This window comes from Suncus etruscus, chromosome 2, assembly GCF_024139225.1.
Source record: "Suncus etruscus isolate mSunEtr1 chromosome 2, mSunEtr1.pri.cur, whole genome shotgun sequence".
NCBI lineage: Eukaryota > Metazoa > Chordata > Mammalia > Eulipotyphla > Soricidae > Suncus > Suncus etruscus.
The window spans coordinates 66,130,347-66,151,284 of NC_064849.1; the positions used below are offsets into that span (position 1 = coordinate 66,130,347).

Here is a 20,938-nt window from a genome sequence, read left to right on the forward strand (position 1 = left end):
AGCCTGGGTCAGCCAAGTACAAGGCAAGTGCTTTACCTACTATGCTAGCACTCCACCCTCTCATAAGATTTAAATCACCCCCGTTGCCATATATTTATAATAGAAAATATTACCTTTCAGGGGCCAGAGAGGTGGCACTAGAGGTAAGGTGTCTGCCTTGCAAGCGCTAGCCAAGGAAGGACCGTGGTTCGATCCCGTGGCGTCCCATATGGTCCCCCTAAGCATCAAAACGGGTTTGACCCCAAAAACACACACACACACAAAAGAAAATATTACCTTTCCCAGAAGGTTTTTTTTTATATCACTTTCATACTTTAAATAAAAAGGGGAAATAAATAAGTAAAATGAAAATAAATAAAATGAAAGAGAGTATGGTGGTGGGTGAGTTGCTTATTTTGCATGTAGTCAACCCAGGTTCAATTCTCAGCACAAAGTATGGTTCTCTGAGCCTTACTGAGCACAGATCCAAGAGTAAACCCCAAGCACAGCCTGGTATGTTCCCCCTACCAAATAAATAAGTGCCATATCTCATGACTTACATGATTTGTTACTGTTAGTTATGGTGATTGGGGTTATTTTTGACACACTCACTGGATATTCCAAGTCTCAGGAAACATGGTATTGGGATGGGATTGAACTGCAGTTGGCCATGTGCAAGGTAGTCACTCTAACCCCAGTACTATCCAACTCTTAAGGTATTGTCATGTCTGAGAGTCCTTAAACAAAACCATAAACAGCCAAGGAACTAGTTTGCAAGACTGGATTGCAAACTTTGCATGCTCTGACCTGTGTATCATCCTCTGTTTCACATGGTCTCCCAAGCACTGTCAGAGAAGCCCTCCACTTCTGGAAGGGGCCCACGAATTTAAGAGATTAAACTTTCCTAAGTAACTGCCTATTTTCCCATTGCTTTGATTATACAGCATAAAAAACATGGTTCAGGAGCTGGAGAGTTATTTCAAGGGGAAAGGCACATGACTTGAACATGGCTAACACCCAGTTCTTCCTCAGTACTGCATATGATTCTCCCAAGTATTGCCAGGAGTAACTGTTGAACACAGAACCAGGAATAATCTGTGAGTACCAGCAGGTGTACGTCCCCTCTCCACAAAAACTATACAAGGTTTAGGGGAATCGAACTATAGTTCGATTCTAGCCACGTGCAAGGCTTACACCTAGTTTTTAGAGATTGGGGGGAGAAAGTGTGTGTGTGTTAGTTTGGGGTTCACAGAAAAGTTGGAAGAAAGGCTCAGATTTCCATATGCCCTATCTACAGATTTATAGCTTCCCCTCATTATAAGCATATAATGGTATGGTTTTTTTTTTTTTTTTTTTTTTTTGTGGGTGTTGTTGAGCCACACTCAGTAGTGCTCTGAGTTTACCAAATGAGTTTTTTCAGAGATCATTCCTGTTAGTGTTTAAGAGCCATAGACAGGGCCCGGAGAGATAGCACAGCGGCGTTTGCCTTGCAAGCAGCCGATCCAGGACCAAAGGTGGTTGGTTCGAATCCCGGTGTCCCATATGGTCCCCCGTGCCTGCCAGGAGCTATTTCTGAGCAGACAGCCAGGAGTAATCCCTGAGCACCGCCGGGTGTGGCCCCAAAACAAAAAACAAAAAAACAAAACAAAACAAAAAAAAGCCATAGACAGAGCTGGGGTCAGCTAAAAGTAAAACAAGTACTTTAATGCATACACTAGCCCTCAGCAGTATATTTCTTTTTTGTTTGTTTTTGTTTTGGGGTCACACCCGGCAGCATTCAGGGGTTTCTCCTGGCTCTATGCTCAGAAATTGCTCCTGGCAGGCTCGGGGACCATATGGGATGCCGGGATTCGAACCACCGTCCTTCTGCTTGCAAGGCAAACACCCTATGCCCACACTATCTCTCCGGCTCCAGAGCAGTATATTTCTTAGCATTGATAAACCTATGTTGTTGATACATCAAAATCACTCCATTTATAGTTTTACCTTGAAGTTTTTTAAGTTTTCTAAGCATAAGGGCCAGAGTGATCATTCAGTGACAGTGGGTAGGGCGATTGTCTTGTACATGACCAACCTGGATTTGTTCCCTACCATCTCATATGGTTCCTCAAGCCCACCTGGAGTGATCCCTGAACACTACTGACTGTGACCAAAAACCAAAACCAAATTTGTTTTCTGAGCATCTTGGTGATGCTTGGTTGCTACTTCTGGCTCAGTGCTTTGGAGATTGATGTGGTTACACTCCTGCAGTGTTGAGGGAGCCATGTGATTCCAGAGAGTAAATCCTTATGCTTTTAATACAAAGTATGCACTCCACCTCATTGAGCTCTTTCTCTGGCCCACTGTTGGATCTTAATGTTAGACAAATGTGAGATCATATATAGCCATCAATATAGTATCAGAACAGTATAGTTTCACTGTTCTAAAAATCCTCTGTGCCTGTTTCTTGTTTTTTTTTTTTTGTTTTTTGTTTTTTGGGCCACACCCGGCGATGCTCAGGGATTACTCCTGGCTGTCTGCTCAGAAATAGCCCCTGGCAGGCACGGGGGACCATATGGGACACCGGGATTCGAACCAACCACCTTTGGTCCTGGATCGGCTGCTTGCAAGGCAAACGCCGCTGTGCCATCTCTCCGGGCCCACTGTTTCTTGTTTTAACCTCCCCTTGTCCTCTGCTTTTGCTTTGTTTTGAAAATTGGGCCACATTTGGTGAGGCTAAGGGTTGGTTACTCCTAGATCTGCATTCAGGAATCACTCCTGGTATTGCTTAGGGGGACTATGTGGGATGCCAGGGAATAAAGCCCAAGTCAGCTATTTGCAAGGCAAGTGCCCTATCCCTTTATTATGACACTATACCCACCCTCTGCTTTTTTCCCACCTTTGTTAAACCATAACAAATCTTTTTATATGTATATTTATATTCTTTTTTTTTTTTTTTTTTTTGGGTCTCACCCGGCAGTGCTCAGGAGTTACTCCTGGCTCCATACTCAGAAATCGCTCCTGGCAAGCACAGGGGACCATATGGGACGCCGGGATTCGAACTGATAACCTTTTGCATGAGAGGCAAACGCCTTACCTCCATGCTATCTCTCCGGCCCATATATTCTTAAGATTCATGAAAAATACGGACTGGAGTGATAACATAGCAGGTAGGGCCTTTGCCGTGCATGCATCCATTCTGTATCGTCCCCTAAGCCTACCTGGAATAATTCATTTTGTGCACTCACATGCGTGTGTATTCGCGCTTGCTTGCTTTTTTTTTTTTTTTCTCTCCAGGAGTGATTTTTTTTTTGGTTTTTGGGTCACACCCAGCAGCACTCAGAGGTTACTCCTGGCTCTATGGTCAGAAATCGTTCCTGGCAGGCTCGGGGGACCATATGGGATGCCAGGATTCAAACCACCGTCCTTTTGCATGCAAGGTAAACGCCTTACCTCCATGCTTATCTCTGGCCCCTCCAGGAATGATTTCTGAGCGAAGAGCCAGGAGTAACCCCTGAGTGCTGCTGGCTGAGCATAGCTAGATGTGTCCCAAATAAAAACATGGAAAATAGGGCCTGGAGAGATAGCACAGTGGTGTTTGTCTTGCAAGCAGCCGATCCAGGACCTAAGGTGGTTGGTTCGAATCCTGGTGTCCCATATGGACCCCTGTGCCTGCCAGGAGCTACTTCTGAGCAGACAGCCAGGAGTGACCCCTGAGCACTGCCGGGTGTGGCCCAAAAACCAAATTGACTGTGGTTCAATCCCCTGGTGTCCCAAATGGTCCCCCAAGCTAGGAGCGATTTCTGAGAGCATAGCCAGGAGTAACCCCTGAGTGTCACCAGATATGGCTCAAAAACAAAAACAAAACAAAACAAAAAGTCACCATTTAGGGCCAGAGAAATAATTCAGGCGTCATTGCCATTTCAGGTTTGATCCCTCACGCTGTGTACCTAGTACAGCTTAACCAGCACACCAGGATTGGTTCCTGCTCGTAATGGATGTGGCCCAGAAACCAAATCAAAACAAAACGCCCAAATATAGAGATAATTGTTTTATTAACTGGTATGTTCTGGTATTTTAGTCAAAACTAGTGTTAGTAATTGATAATCTTAAAAAAAAAAATGGGACATGTTTTTGCCTCCTTTGGTTTGGTCACATTTGGCAGTGCACCAGGATATTTGGTGCTAGGTATCCAACCTACCTTCACCCCTATACTTATCTTCTCCGGCCCAGTGACCACATTTTAATAATTGTACTTTTGTTTTGTTTTTTATAATTTTTATTATAACATCATGATTTACTAAATTGTTTATAGAACAGTCATGTAAGGTACTAAATATTCAAACACCAATTCATCCCATCATCTGTATAATCTTCCCTTTACCAGTTCCTCAATCTCACCCATCATCTGCCTCCATGCAGGCACTAAGTTACTTCATATAGCTTGTTAAAACACAAAGGCAAATGGAATTACAAAACTTATATTAACACAGATCAGCTCAAAGTGATTATTATAACTCCATGGTGTTAATAAAGTCAGTGTTTAAGGATTTACTGAGCTATGGTTGGTGCTAGTTGAGTCTTCAGTGTTACTGTTTTGGGTCACTGAGTTTTGGGAATTACTATGGAACTTTCCCATCAAATTTCCTCTGATACTACTGGGATAACACTACTATAAAATACTGAGGTGTCATGGCTGAGCTGTCTGGGATTTATAGATAGGAAACAAATTTGATGGCTTGAAAGCTGCTGTAGTTCATGCAGAAATAGGAATCTCTTTCCTCCTCTCTCCCCCTCTCTCTCTTTCCTTTTCCCTTCCTACACACACACACACACACACACACACACACAGTCTCTGCAGGTTACACACACACACACACACAGTCTCTGCAGGTTACACACACACACATACACACAGTGTCTCTGCAGGTTATTTTATTTCTTTGTTTTGGGGCACACCTGGCAGTACTTAGGAATTACAACTCCTGATGGACTTGGGTAGCCATGTGGGGTCTTATAGATCTGACCTGAGTTGTATGTGTGCAAGGCAATTTATCCTATCAACTCTCTGGTCTGTTTTGAGCCGTCTTTTTTTCCTTGTAAAAGCCAGAGAAATTGAAGAGCAGGTAATGTATTAATATTACATATGCATCAGTTGTTGAATTTTAGTAAACAGCCTTCAATGAGTCTTTTATGTCATGTGTTTGACTTACTTGTTTTTATTTGATAGGAAAAAGCTCTGTTTCTGAAGAGAAGGGTGACTCTGATGACGAGAAAAGAAGGAAAGGAGAGCGACGATCAACCAGGGTTAGACAGGTACTCCAGACATCTCTTAAACCATTCATCCTTTCAGACAGTGCTTCGGACGCTGTCTTTTACTTAGATTTTTCAGAATTGATTTTTTTTTGTGTGTGGGGGGGGTAATTCTGGGGCTTGCTGGTTGTCTGGCTACCTGGGAGTTGGCAGCTGCTGCCTGCAGCTTTCAGCCACCTGCACTTTGTGTTATTCAACGTGTTCATGTTCATGCCAACCTTGGAATGGACAGATAGGTAGCATGGAGCAGTGCAGAAGAAATCACGGGAGAAAGTGCATTTTAGCCGAGGGTTGTTAAGCAGTTTTTTGAATCTTTTTTTTTTTTTGGTTTTTGGGTTATACCTGGCAGTACTCAGGGGTTACTCCTGGCTCTAGGCTCAGAAATCGCCCCTGGCAGATTCGGGGGACCTTATGGGATGCTGGGATTCAAACCACCGTCCTTCTGCATGCAAGGCAAATAAATGCTTTACCTCCATGCTATCTCTCCGGCCCCAGTCTTTTGAGTCTTTTTTTTTTTTTTTTAAATACAGTCTTTTGAATCTTTTTTTTTTTTTTTTTTTTTTTTTTTTTTGGTTTTTGGGCCACACCGGTGGTGCTCAGGGTTTACTCCTGGCTGGCTGCTCAGAAATAGCTCCTGGCAGGCACGAGGGACCATATGAGACACCGGGATTCGAACCAACCACCTTTGGTCCTGGATCAGCTGCTTGCAAGGCAAACGCCACTGTGCTATCTCTCTGGGCCCAGTCTTTTGAATCTTAATGGGACAGCCAAGCTTCTTTTTTCTTTGCTGCTTTCCCTGCTACTTTTATTAGCTAGAGTTTTTTTTATTTGGGGGGGGTTTGGGTTATTTGGGACCACACCCAGTGACGCTCAGGGTATACTACTGGCTCTGTGTTCAGATTTTGCTCCTGGCAGGCTATGGGGACTATATGGGATGCTGGGCATGAACCTGTGTGATCCTAGTTCGGCCACATGCAAGGCAAATGCGATATCGCTGTGCTCTCATTCTGGCCCCAAGCCAGAGTTTAATATAAATCACCTGAGCATCAGAGTTGACTTAAAGGTACTTGTGCTAAACTCAAGAAACTAAATATTATTTAGTCTTCTGTCCTTCTGATTTATAAGTACATAAAAAGTAAAACAGGGGGGCCGGGTAGGTGGCGCTGGAGGTAAGGTGTCTGCCTTGCAAGCGCTAGCCAAGGAAGGACCGCGGTTCGATCCCCCGGCGTCCCATATGGTCCCCCCAAGCCAGGGGCGATTTCTGAGCACATAGCCAGGAGTAACCCCTGAGCATCAAACGGGTGTGGCCCAAAAACCAAAAAAAAAAAAAAAAAGTAAAACAGGAATGAAGAGGATAGTTTAGGGGTTGAAGCTCTTTCTCTTATAAGTGGCAGGTCCCAGTTTGACCCACAGCACCTTGAACACTGCAGGCGCAGTCCCTATGCACAGAGCCAAGGAGCAACCCCTGAGTTTTGGGTTTTTGGGTGTAACCCAAAAACCAAAATAAATAAATATATAAATAATAATAAATATAAATAAAATATATTTTATAAATATATATTAATATAAACATAAAATATAATATATAATATACTATATATTTAAATTATAATATAAATATAAAAAATAAATTATATAATAAATAAATTATATATATATAATGTAACAAATTTTTTGTTTTTTTTGGGCAGTGCTGAGGGGTTACTCTTGGCAGGCTCGGGACTATAGGGATGCCAGGGATTAAGCCTGAATGGTTGCGTACAAGGCAAGTGTCCTACCTGTTGTACTCTCTTTGGCTCCAACAATTGACTTTTTTTTTTAGACTTTATTGATTGTGATTGGCTTTTGTGGTCACACTCTGCAGTGCTCAGGGGTTATTGCTGGCTCTGCGCTCAGAAATCGCCCCTGGCAGGATGGGGGCCCATATGGGATGCCAGGAATTGAACCTGGTCTCCCTCCCGGGTCAGCTGTATGCAAGACAAACACCCTACTACTGTGCCATCTCTCTGGCCCCCAATAATTGACTTTGTTTGTTTGTTTTTGGGCCACACCTGGCGATGCTCAGGGGTTACTCCTGGCTGTCTGCTTAGAAATAGCTCCTGGCAGGCACGGGGGACCATATGGGACACCGGGATTCTAACCAAACCACCTTTGGTCCTGGATCGGCTGCTTGCAAGGCAAACGCCGCTGCACTATCTCTCCGGGCCCAATAATTGACATTTTTAAACTTTCTGATATTGTGTTAGTGACCAGAATACAAAAGTGTGGGGCTAGATAGCACAATGGGTAGGGCATTTTCCTTGCACACAGTCTACCCGGGTTCAATCCCTACTATCCCATATGGTCTCCTGAGCCTGCCAGGCGTGATTTCTAAGCGCAGAGCCAGGAGTAACCTCTGAGCACCGCCATGTATGGCCCAAAAACAATACGAAAGTTTGTATAATTTTTATCGAATTAAGTGGGGATCAAACCCAGAGTCCCATCTGGGCTCCCAACGCACTACTGTTGTGCTATCACTCTGGCCCCATGCTTTGCATTTGAGGCTCAGGTTCGATCCTTGGTACCAGATGGTCTCTAAACACCATTCAAAGTAACCCTGAGCACCACTGCATGTGGCCCCTCAAATAAGAGAGGGGAATTAAATATACCAAGATGATGATAGTCATATTCAGTGTTCAGAGTCTTTTCCTTTCTGTTTATGTGTTTTTATTTTCGATACACAGAAGGTTGAGAGGGCCTCTCCCATTGCTCCCATTAATCAGCTCAGCCACCTATAGTTTAGTATAAGATTCTCAGGATGCTGTGCTGCTGGCACCCTGCAGTGTTGGGGATTACCTGAGCTACTCTGGTAGTTCTTGGGGATGTCTAGAGCTGCACCTGGCAATGTTCAGGAGCATGTGATGCTGGTTTGAACAGAGATATTCTAATCTCTATACTATCTCTGTAGAACCATTTGTGGGTTTTTTGTTTTTTGTTTGTTTTTTCGGCCACACCCGTTAGATGCTCAGGGGTTACTCCTGGCTAAGTGCTCAGAAATTGTCCCTGGCTTGGGGGGACCATATGGGACGCCGGGGAATCGAACCGTGGTCCTTTCTTGGCTAGCGCTTGCAAGGCAGACACCTTACCTCTAGCGCCACCTCACCGGCCCCCATTTGTGTTTTTTTTTAAAGCTCAAAGCCAATAACCCAACTAACTGCATTACTATATTCCCTTTGGTCACTTTATTTTATTCTTGTCATAATTGATGATTAGTCATACTTTTATTCTATGTTGGTCAACCTGCCTGTCATTAAGGTTCTTTTCCAAGTGTCTAGTGAGATGTTTTTTCTCACTTGTTTTTTGTTTTGTTTTATTTTTTTCCGGTTTTTGGGTCACACCCAGCAGTGCCAGGGGTTACTCCTGGCTCTATGCTCAGAAATCGCTCCTGGCAGGCTCAGGAGACCATATGGGATGCCAGGATTCGAACCACCGACCTTCTGCATGCAAGGCAAACACCCTACTTCCATGCTATCTCTCCGGTCCCTTCTTACTTGTTGATAATAAATAATTTGGAGCTATTGTTTATCTTTTTTTCAGGCAAGAGCTAAACTCTCTGAATGCAGCCAGGCTGCTGAAGAGGAGGAAGATCAGGAAACACCATCCAGAAATCTGAGGGTCAGAGCAGATCGAAATGTTAAAACTGAAGAAGAGGAGGAGGAAGAAGAGGAAGAAGAAGAAGAGGAGGAAGAGGAAGATGATGACGATGAGGGGCAAAAGTCTAAAGATGCACCAGTCCTGAAACAGTTTGAAGTAGAAGAGGGGGGAGAATTGTCCAAAGCAAAACTAGAAGACGTGATAGATGAGAAACCCCAGACCATAAGATCCCCAGAACAGGAAGTGTTAGAACGAGGAGGAAGGATGACAAGATCCCAGGAAGAGGCAAGAAAAAGTCTTCTGTCCAGACATCCACAGCCAGAGAGAGAGATGCAAACTGCTTCACCCCTTGAGGATGAAGGAAAGGAAATTAAATCTTCAAAAGACTTAGAGGAAAAATCAAAGTCTCCTTCCCCCCCGCGATTGACAGAAGATGTGGAGAAAGTCCCTCATGTGCTGCAGCCAGAGCAGACTGCCAGTGAGGAGGAGACTCCCCCACCTTTACTTACCAAGGAAGCCGCTTTGCCACCACCAAATACACAACTGCAGAGTGAAGAAGTAGAGACTGTGGAAGGCCCAGCCCCCCCTGTTCTCACTCAGTTGTCACCTCCTAATACAGATGCTGAGGGTAGGGAGGTATTAGCATCTCAACACACTGCCCAAACAGTGGGAAGCGTGGCTCCTTTGACAAGTCCTATGGACGCCAAAGCAGAACCTTTAGTTGAGAAAATGCCGGAGAGTGCCCTGCCTTCAGTTCAGAAAAGCACACGAGCTGATTCAACACAGAAGGTTACTGAAGCTGAGTTAGAAAAATCTGTTCAACCACTCGCCCTAAAAATGGAGGAGTTAGCACCATCCAAAGGGGTCCCTGAAGAATCTCTGAATAAGCCATCTTTGGAACAGAAAGAAGGCACAGGGACTTCTCCTGCTCTTCTGCCTAGGCCTGGATTAAAACAGTCAGCTGACTCCTCCAGCCGTTCCTCCTCCTCTTCCTCCTCCAGTTCTAGGTCAAGATCACGCTCTCCTGACAGTTCAGGCTCTCAGTCTCACTCGCCTTCCAGATCCCAGCAGAGAGATGCATCTCAAATACATACTGTCACCAATCCTCATGGTCGATCCACCTTGGGTTCCAGATCTACATCTGAGTCCAGGTCACGTTCCCGGTCTCGTTCTCGTTCAGCTTCAAGCAGTAGCAGAAAAGTGAGTGTGAGGAAAATCGAGTGCACTGGTGCTCTGACTCTGGTCTAATGCTTGTTTTTTATTTTATGCTTTTTTGGAGGGAGGTGGGCACACCTGGAATTTCTCAGGGATTACTCCTGACTATGCACTCAGGAATTAGTCTTAGCGAATCCTGATCTGGAGCGGACAAGGCAAATACCCTACCCACTGTACTACCACTCTGGCCCATGTTTTTTATTTTGGTTTTGTTTTTTTGTGGAGGTGGGAATTTGTTGGAAGTCTCATGCTTGCAAGATGTGAATGTGACCTTTTTTTTTGTAATGTTGAGCAGTATACACAGCCCCTTCTAATGTTTTTTCAGCCCCAGGATAACCTGTCATGTTTTCTGCTAGGAATAAATAGAAAAATCTTTCTCAGACCTCAGTTTACTGATTGCTTTCCCCACATTTGAAGTCTATATTTTTAATTCCTTAATCTCTAGAATTCTTTTGAGTCCAAGAAAACTTAGAATCACTATGATAAAGGGAAGAGCAAGGCCTTAAGTTTGATCCCCATCAGCCCTGAAAACTGATACTCAGCCCAGGAGATACTCTGTACACTCAGTATCTCCATGTGAGTCAAATAAATCTAGGGGTGGCACCCAGGTAGCACTAGTGAGACTCCTATTAAAACAAAAAAGGTTGAATCAATATACCTCTCCCCTCCACTAGATTATATGTTTTGTCTTTGAGCCATAGACAAAGGTACTCAGGACTTCTGGCTCTGTGCTCAGTTATCACTCCTGGCAGTGCTTAGAGGATCATATGTGGTGCCAGAATTAATTCCTGTACTTAACCTCTCCAGCCCCAAAACTATACATTTTAGTTTTGGGTCCACACTCAGAAATGCTCATGGGCTGTTTCATTACTTTCCTGAGTTGCTTGAAGGACTGTGTGGTACCTAGGGTTAAACCTACACTTCCTTCCCACATGCAAAGTATACAACTACCTTTGAGTTATTTCCTGGCCACTTAGACTTTAGAGTTTTAGAGTTTTTGTTGGTATGGACATGCTTTTCATTTCATTTCATTTCATTTCATTTCTTTGTGTGTTCCACTACATAGCAAAGAGTTGAGGCTTCATATTTTTGAGTAATCTCAAAAGTCAGGGAGATGACTAAAACAGGAATAAGCTAAAGATTAAAAAAAGTGGTTGGAGATGCCAAAGTGATTTTGCAGCAGGTAGGTCTGCATGTGACAGACATACTTTTGATTCCCCAACATCCCATATGGTTCCCGTACCCTGCCAGGAGTGATTACTGAGTGATTACTGAGCTCAGAGCCAGGAGTAATACCTGAGCACTTTTGGGTTGTGGCCCAAAAACCAAACAAAAAAAAAGGTCTGGTAGGCTGGAGCAATCGTACAGCAGGTAAGACTTTTGGTTGTATGCAGCAGACCTGGGTTTTAATGCTGGCCATTTCATATGGTCCCCGAGCCTGGAGTAATCCCAAATGTCGCGTGATGTGGTTCTAAAAAAGTTTATAATAGGTGGCTGAGAGAGAGATTGAAAATGCTAGATTGGGCCAGTATATATCTGATAAAATAACTATTTACTGTATATTTTATTTCTTTAGTCTCTGAGCCCTGGGGTCTCCAGGGACAGCAGCATCAGCTACACTGAAACCAAAGATCTCTCTTCTGGTCAGGAGGTTGCAACTCCACCAGTGTCACAACTGCAGGCCTTTGAGCCCCCAGAGAGGACCTCCACTCCAGCCTCTCTCCGAGGGAGGCGTGTGAGCCAGTCTGAGCCAGTGGAAAAGCGTGTCATCCAGAGGTTACAGCCTGAAAGGGTAGGCTATTACACCTCCTCCTGAGGGATACAGAGGATTAGATGTGTTTTGCCTTTTGTCTTATCTGTAAGACTGAAAAGTCCGACTGAACAAGGTTTAATCAAATTGTTTAAAGTTGGGAAATGTCTTCCATGTAACTCACTTCCAGCCACATGCTTCCCAAAAGTGCTCATGAAGCTTAGCACCAGAGTTCTCATCTCCATAGTTTGAGGGTCGGAAGTTCTCAGAACTTTTCTCTACCCAAAAGGAACTCTTCTCTGTTCCCTCGCAAAATTCCATTCTTTTTTTTTTTTTTTTTTTTTTTTTCCCCTTAGATAGTAGAGTTTGGGCCACACCTGGTGGTAGTGCTCAGGCCTTACCCGTAGCTCTGAGCTCAGGAATTAATCCTGGCAGAGCTCAGAGGACCATATAGGGTGGCCAAGGATCAAACTTGAGTCAGCCTCATGCAAGACAACACTATACCCACTGTACTATCCCTCCCAACCCTACACTTTTTAAAATCTTGAAATAACAAAATAATACAGGGTTGTTTGTGTTGCTGGGACTATACATCCTGGACTGCCTTTAACCAGCTCAGGTAGAAGAGAAGGAGTTGCATATTTAAGTACTTTGCTAGGTTTGTTTTGCTCTGTTTGTTCTGACAGGGGAGCCCAAAGAAGTGTGAAGCGGAAGAGGCAGAGCCACCAGCTGCCACACAGCCTCAAACCTCAGAGTCTCAGACCTCTCACCTACCAGAATCAGAAAGGACTCAGCATACTGTGTAAGTCAGGGATCTCAAACTCAATTTACCTGGGGGCCGCAGGAGGCAAAATCAGGGTGATCTTTGAGTGCAAAGTCAGTAGTAAGCCTTGAACATTGCGGGGTGTGACCCAAACAACTAAAACAAAACAAAACAAAACAAAAGATTCCTCTAGGGCAGGGTCACAAAATGTTGTACAGAGGGCCGCGAGTTTGAGACCCCTGGTGTAAGTGATGTATCTCAACTAGGAGAAAGGGAACTATGAGTGTGGGATAGTTCTTTGCTCCCTAGGGATCTTGGACAAGAATTCCTAGTTCCCTTTTAAAACATGAAGACAAAGCTTTATTTGGACAAAGTCTGACTTCAGTTACTATTTTGGGAGTGGATAGTCCCATATTTGGGGATCATATGACCAAATTAATCCATTCCTTATAGGAGCAGACCATAGTAATTTATGTTTGCAAATTCAAGATGGTTTAAGGTAAATTGACTTAGAGCATCAGAACTCAATCTTTTTTTTTCTTTTGGTTTTTGGGTCACACCTGACAGCGCTCAGGGATTATCCCTGGTTCTACGCTCAGAAATCACCCCTGGAAGGCTTGGGGGGGGGGGGATCATATGGGATGCTGGGATTCAAACCACTGTCTGTCTGCATGTAAGGCAAACGCCCTACCGCTGTGCTATCTCTCTAGCCCCAGAACTCAATCTTCATAACTCACAATTCCCAACTATATTTTTGTCTAGGAACATAGTTTAGTAAAAGACATTTCAGGTTTATAGGGGCCGGGGAAATAATACAATGAGTAAGGCATTCACTTGCCTATTCCAGCATTCAATATAGTCTCTCAAACTCGACCAGGAATAACTCCTGAGCATCGTTGGGTATGGCCTAAAAACCAAAAACAGAAAATCAAAAAAATAAAATAAAATAAATGGGGTGGAAAAAAATATATTGTATGGGCCGGAGAGATAGCATGGAAGTAAACTGTTTGCCTTGCATGTAGGAGGTCGGTGGGTCGAATCCCGGCATCCTATATGGTCCCCTGAGCCTACCAGGAGCAATTTCTGAGCGTAGAGCCAGGAGTAACCCCTGAGCGCTGCCAGGTGTGACCCAAAAAGAAAAAATATATATATATATTGTAGGTTTATAAAGAAGCCCAGGAGAGGTATATAGTTTTTTCTGCATTTTTCCCTGTTTATCAACTATCAGATTATCAGCACTCTTAATTTAAATTTAACAGCCTCAGTATAGCAAAAATATTAAATATTGTCATAAGCTTCATTCCTATACATTTTTTCATTTAATTTTTTGGCGAGGGTGTTTTGGGCCACACCCGACAGCACTCAGGGGTTACTCTTGGCTCTGTTCTCAGAAATTGATCCTGGCTGGCTCGGGATCATATGGGATGCCAGGGATTAAACCCGGGCCCATCTTGGGTCGTCTGTGTGTAAGGCAAACACCCTCCCATTGTGCTATATCGCTCCTGCACCTCCATTTAATCTTTAAATTTATTTCTATTAGTCACCATGGATCATAAACTTATTCATGATTGGGGTTTTAGACGTACAGTGTTCTGACATAGTTGAACCAGTCTCTTTACCAGTGTCTACTACCTGCCATCAATTCCCACCCCCAATCCCTCCCAAGCACCAGCCTGCCGCTGTGACATACACTTTGTTACAGTTTTTGGGATTGTGACTTAACAAGACAGTCACTGATAGGGTTTCATGCATAACATTTTACTGCCATTTAGTACCTTCCTCTTTCTCTTAACCATTTCCTTCCACCATTGTTAATGACATTCTATGCTTTCCTACACATGCACATTTAATTAATGCAAGTTTATATCTTTTTTTTTTTTTTTTTTTTTTTTTGGTTTTTGGGCCACACCCATTTGACGCTCAGGGGTTACTCCTGGCTATGCGCTCAGAAGTCGCTCCTGGCTTGGGGGACCATATGGGACGCCGGGGGATCGAACCGCGGTCCATCCTAGGCTAGCGCAGGCAAGGCAGGCACCTTACCTCCAGCACCACCGCCCGGCCCCCAAGTTTATATCTTTTATTATTAGTCTTTTTGGGGGGGTGTTTGGTTTTTGAGCCCCACCCAGTGATACTCAGGGATTATGTGCTCAGAAATCACTCCTAGCTTGGGGGACCATAATGGGATGTCAGGAGATCAAACCATGTTCGTCCAAGGCTAGCGCTGGCAAGGCAGACACCTTACCGCTCCGCACCACCATTCTGGCCCCTTATATTATTAGTCTTAAAAGAATATTTTTATCAAAAGATAAATGTTAACAAGTATGCATTTCTAGTTAAGCATTATAGATTAGGAAATCGTTGAAGGCAGGGGCTGGAGTGGTAGCACAGCAGTAGAGCATTTGCCTTGCATGTGGCTGACCCAGGATGGATGCAGATTCGATCCCTGGCATCCCATATGGTCCCCCGAGCCAGGAGCAATTTCTGAGTACAGAACCAAGAGTAACCCCTGAGCGCTGCCAGGTGTGGCCCCAAAAAGAAAAAATCATTGAAGAAAATTTATTTTATCTTCAACTAAAAGTGTTGCTTTTGTGGGGGAGCCAGAGCAATAGTAGGACCTTTGTCTTGCATGCAACTGACCTAGGTTTTTATCCTCAGCATCCCATATGCTGGGTGCATAGAGCCAGGAAGGAGTAATCCCTAAGATGTGTGTGGTCCAAAAACAAAATTTAAAAAAGGCATTAATGGGCCTGGAGAGATGGTACATGAAGTAAGGCACTTTCCTTTTCCACCTGGGATCCAACCCTAGCATCACATCACATATGGTACCATCCAAGTACCTCTATGCATTACTTCTGAGCAAAGATTCAGGAATAATTCCTGAACACGGAGTGTAGCCATAAATACTCCTTTTCAAAAAGAGGAAAGGCATGGCTTTTAGATATCATAAATTTTTTGTAGATTGAAGAGATAGTACAGCGAATACAGTGTTTGCTTTGCACAGGGTCAACTCGGTTCAATTCCTGGCATTCTATACGGTTCCCCCAAGTAGTAAGCCCCAAGCACCTAATGGTATGACCCAAAAATAAGAACCAAAGAAAAGAGAAAAATCCTGTTACTTTGGTGGCTGTCTTATACAGACATGTTGAACAATTGTTTCTGTCATTTTAATTCACTACCAGTATAATTTTCCCTTTTTGTAAAATCTAATAATTTTTCACACTTCTGTGTCAATGACCTTTTAGAAATAATTTTTGGAGAATGGCACACAAATTCTATGACTTTTAATTTCCTACAACTTTAGTAATGATTTGTATGCCTTACTATAGGCTTTTCCTTGGGGGTATATGTGTGTGTGTATACATAAGCGTGTGAATGTGTGTACATATACATAGCCCTTAAAATACTATTTGTTCTAATATTCTTGCCTTTGCTGCCATCTTGTGGCCACAGCGTTTTTTATTTCAAAGCTAAAAGTTTACCTTTTTTCTTCTTTTTTTATTTTTAAGTTTACCTTTTTTCATTCTAAACTTTTTGCTTTACCTTTTGGGGATGAATACTTTATCCTTGGAAAGGACTTTTCTTCTAGGACCATAAGGAGAAAACTCAGCGGATTCTGGAAGGTGTTCATGACTTCCCAGCTACAACATCGAGGAAATGGGGTGATACTTTTCTTTCTTTGTCCATCAACCAGAAATAATACCTGTTCTCTTCTCCCCCATTTCAAGGAGGGTGCTGCATGTTCTTTGAATAATAGGAGTTTCAAAGTAGGTGTTGATGGTTGCTACTAATTAATAAGCCTGAGGAACTGCCTTCTATGTACATTAAAAGGCAAGTAAGGACCAGAGAGAATGTACAGCGACTAGGGCACTTGAATTGCACAGGGCCGACCTGGGTTAACCCTATGAATTACATAGGGTCTTCCAAGCACTACCAGGAGTTATCGCTGAATGCAGCACCAGAAGTACTCTGGGTATGGTCCCCAAAAAAGCAAAACAAAAAAAATCCATCAAGTCTTTCTTAAAAGTTCTTTGATGGGGCCTGAATATAGCATAGCAGGAAGGTTGTTAGTCTACAGCCAACCTAGGTTTGATCCCTGGAGCTGAATATGGTCCCCAAGCCTGCCAGAACTCCAGAGCACCACTGGGTATGGCCCCCCCTCAAAAAAAGAGCTTGCTTAAAATTCTGTGGGTTTGTGAGATCCTAGCAATAGAACAGCACTCTATGCTACTTGGAAGCAACTTGTTACTTGACTTTGAAATGCAGAGCTGAGGCACATAAGCTAGATGTCTTTAACAGTTTTTCTCCCAGGTAAAGATGGCTTTTTTTCATTTTACAAGGCATTTTTCTTACATGTAGCCAACTACAGATTGATCCCTGGCATTGCATGGTCCCCAGTACTTCCCCTAACCAAAAAAACAAGTCTGACCACCTAAATCCTTGACTCTGACTCTACAATGACTGAAAAATTTCTGCAGGTCTTCCTGAAACTGAGTGATAACTTATCTTCTTGTCTTTCACCCCTCTAGAATCCTATGTTTCAGCCTGTTAAATCTAGAAACCTACACCACTTTTTTAGAAGTAGCACTGGGAGACAATTTCAAAATAAAGCTTGATCACCGTTCTCCACAAGGTCACACATGACAAGAAGCCAGAAGTAATCTCTGCAATAGCACCACTAGGTGTGGCCCTAAAACCAAAAACCAAACCAAAAGAACAAAAACAAGAACCATCAAATGTAATAGAAGTAGGATCAACAGTTCTGAATAGAAAGAGCCTTTTGGGTACAACTTGCTTTTCTCTGTTCAAGAAGTTGCTTTTAAATAGAATGAGGAACTGTTGATTTAGTCAAATGTTTAAAAAAATAAGAAAGTTCAAGAATTCCCCCTCTTAGGAATATATCTGTTTTTTGTTTGTTTTTTGTTTTTTGTTTTTTTTTGCTATGCTTGGTTAACTGCATTCTAATTTTAATTATGCTCTGAGGAAATCTTGATTGATGAGGTAAGGTATGAGTGTTGTGTCCGATTGACTTACAAAATTACCATTATTACATCAGAAAATACAGTACTCATTTAAAAATTAAAAAAAAGGGGGCCGGGCGGTGGCGCTAAAGGTAAGGTGCCTGCCTTGCCTGCGCTAGCCTTGGACGGACCGTGGTTCGATCCCCCCGGCGTCCCATATGGTCCCCCAAGCCAGGAACAACTTCTGAGCGCATAGCCATGAGTAACCCCTGAGCGTTACCAGGTGTGGCCCAAAAACAAAAAAAAAAAATTAAAAAAAAGGGATCGGAGAGATAGCATAGAGGTAAGGCATCTTGCCTTGCATGCAGAAGGACAGTGGTTCGAATCCCGGCATCCCATATGGTCCCCTGAGCCTGCCAGGAGCGATTTCTGAGCGTAGAACCAGGAGTAACTCCTGAGTGCTGCCAGGTGTGACCCAAAAACTAAATAAAATAAAAATGGAAAAAGGTGCTCGCTTCGGCAGCACATATACTAGAATTGGAACGATACAGAGAAGATTAATGTGGCCCCTTCGCAAGGATGACACGCAAATTTGTGAAGCGTTCCGTATTTTTAAAAATAATTGGAAAAAAAGGAGATGGGACATGAGGGAATATAGTAGGTAACTTGCTTGCCTTGTTCCTAGCAAACTGGGTTTGATCCCCAGCACCCTGTATGATTCCCTCTATTGCCAGCAGCAATGAACCCTGAGCACAGAGCTAGGAATAAGCCCTGAACACTACTGAGTGTGGCCCAAACCCCCATCCCAAATATATATAACATATTTTTCCATATATATTATGTAATATATAAAAGAACTTGGGGGCTAGAGCGATAGTATAGTGAGTAAGGCCCTGGTATGCATCCAATCTGGGTTCAAGTTTTGGCACCCTAGATGGACACCAAGCACCACCAGGAGTAGCCCCTGAGTATCTCCAGGTATGGCCAAAAATATAAAAAAATGGGGGGAAGATTTTTTTTTTTGGTTTTTGGGTCACACCTGGCGGTGCTCAGGGGTTACTCCTGGCTGTCTGCTCAGAAATAGCTCCTGGCAGGCACGGGGAACCATATGGGACACCGGGATTCGAACCAACCACCTTTGGTCCTGGATCGGCTGCTTGCAAGGCAAACGCCGCTGTGCTATCTCTCCGGGCCCCGGGAAGATTTTTTTGTGGGCAACTGTATCCTTCTCCAGGAGTAGTTAATTCAGACTACATTTTTTCTAAATATTAACTTTTCTGTGTATATAAACCTTGCAGACAATAGCAACTTTAGGCTTGTGGTACTATGCTTACAATCCTTTTATAAGGGTAGGAATACCCTTATAAAAAACTTCTCAATTTTTGTTTGTTTGTTTGTTTTTTGTTTTTGGGCCACACCCGGCGGTGCTCAGGGATTATTCCTGGCTGTCTGCTCATAAATAGCTCCTGGCAGGCACGGGGGACCATATGGGACACCGGGATTCGAACCAACCACCTTTGGTCCTGGATCGGCTGCTTGCAAGGCAAACGCCGCTGTGCTATCTCTCTGGGCCCAGTTTTTGTTTTTGTTTTTTTTGACCCACATGCACTGGCTGCTCAGTGCTCACTCCTGGTGGGGCTCAGAGATCAATCATATGAGATGCTGGGGATAGAACCTGGACAAATGCCCTATCCACACTACTATTGCTCTGGCCCCTGGAAATAGTTCTTTAAATCAATATGACAGTGTACTTGTTTACTAGAGATCTTAAAATGTCTGGGGCCAGAGAAGCATGGAGGTAGGGCATTTGCCTTGCATGCAGAAGACCAGTGGTTCGAATCCCTACATCCCATATGGTCCCCAGTCCCTGCCAGGAGTGATTTCTTTTTTTTTTTTTTTTTTTTTTTTTTTTGTGGTTTTTGGGTCACACCCGGCAGTGCTCAGGGGTTATTCCTGGCTCTGTGCTCAGAAATTGCTCCTGGCAGGCACGGGGGACCATATGGGACGCCGGGATTCGAACCGATGACCTTCTGCATGAAAGGCAAACGCCTTACCTCCATGCTATCTCTCCGGCCCCAGGAGTGATTTCTGAGTGTAGAGCCAAAATAAGGAAAGATAAGTCAGTATGCCATAATGCGAAAAAAAAATTTTAAATTATCTTCAGAAGAGTTTATTCACAGAAATATTTTTTTTCTTTTAGAGAGAGTAGAGAGAGAGAGGAAAAGAGAGAGGAGAGGGGCCAGAGAGGAAAGCACAGCAGTAGGGTCTTTGCCTTGCACGCAGCCGATCCTGGAAGACCTGAGTTTGATTCCTGGCAACCCATATGGTCTCTAGAGCATGCCAGGAGCAACTTCTGAGCACAGAGTTAGGAGTAACCCCTGAGCACAGTCCTATGTAGCCCAAAAACTAAAAAAACAGAGAGGAGAGAAAAGAAAGAGAAAACAGAAAAAGAGGGGGGAGATGGAGGGAGGAAGGGAGGGAGAAAGAGAGAGCTCACAAAAATATTTCACTCACTGAATAAAATTCACTGGAAAAATAATTTATTTACTAAAAAGAGTGTACAATAAGGATATCACCTCTCAAAAACCTTGATTTTTGTAGAACAAATGTTTCCATGATGATCTCTTCTGCATTCTGTTTAAGTTTAAAGTTCCCACTATTACTGCTGTGAGCCAAATTCTGTTGCAGTCTCCAGCGCCTGCAAATAGATCCTTCGTGGAGTTCGGGAAAAAATTCCACGGGGAGAGAGTGGGCACACGGAATGGCGAATGACGGAACAATATTGTAGAAATGAATATGAGACCACACAGAATGTATGGGGACTTAAGTCTGAAAAGACGAAGACAAATTTATTCTTTGAGCTGGCTGCTTTTAAAAGGTAGAGGCTAGGAAAAGCAGGTGCTAATTCTTGACATCAAAGAAACTGGGAAAAGAATGAAGGACCCTGGCTTAAATTAGCATATTAAAGAGCCGATACTGAAGGTGAAAAGGCAGTTTGTTTTGGGTTCGCTTTGTTTTGGGTAAACAGAAGGGAAACAGGTAATTTTCAGGGAAGTGGGAAGAGAGAGGAATGTTTTAGAGTTTTAGGGAGAAAACTGAAAATTGTTTTACTATGAGCTAAGTTTTAGGAAAAACCTGATCTTGGCGCCAAAGTAGAAAAAATTACAGGGAGCTGTTAAGTGGGAGACTTTTGGCGGGATTGTACTGTCCTCCTATGTTAGAAAGAATTTAGTAAGGCCTGATTATTAATGTTGTTTAAAAATAAAGAGAGAGATAGTTACAGCCACTATTGGAATTATGGCCAAACACTCCACGCAAAGAGTCAAGTGATTTTGACTGCTCTAAGCG

General features: G+C 43.4%; 1 protein-coding gene and 1 non-coding gene across 5 annotated transcripts in view; both read left to right on the forward strand.

Annotated features, from left to right (window-relative positions):
• Positions 1-20,938, forward strand: part of ACIN1 (apoptotic chromatin condensation inducer 1) — a 60,673-nt gene that overhangs the window by 16,064 nt on the left and 23,671 nt on the right. For all 4 annotated transcript variants that reach the window (XM_049768589.1, XM_049768591.1, XM_049768590.1 and 1 more), the window contains exons 4-7: positions 5,189-5,274; positions 8,848-10,104; positions 11,696-11,911; positions 12,556-12,671. In XM_049768589.1, the coding sequence (XP_049624546.1) occupies positions 5,189-5,274; positions 8,848-10,104; positions 11,696-11,911; positions 12,556-12,671 (1,675 nt within the window). The remainder of the gene's footprint in view (positions 1-5,188; positions 5,275-8,847; positions 10,105-11,695; positions 11,912-12,555; positions 12,672-20,938) is intronic.
• On the forward strand, positions 18,098-18,204 carry LOC126002168 (U6 spliceosomal RNA). Its single transcript, XR_007492941.1, has one exon. It is a non-coding gene; the product is annotated as a U6 spliceosomal RNA (small nuclear RNA).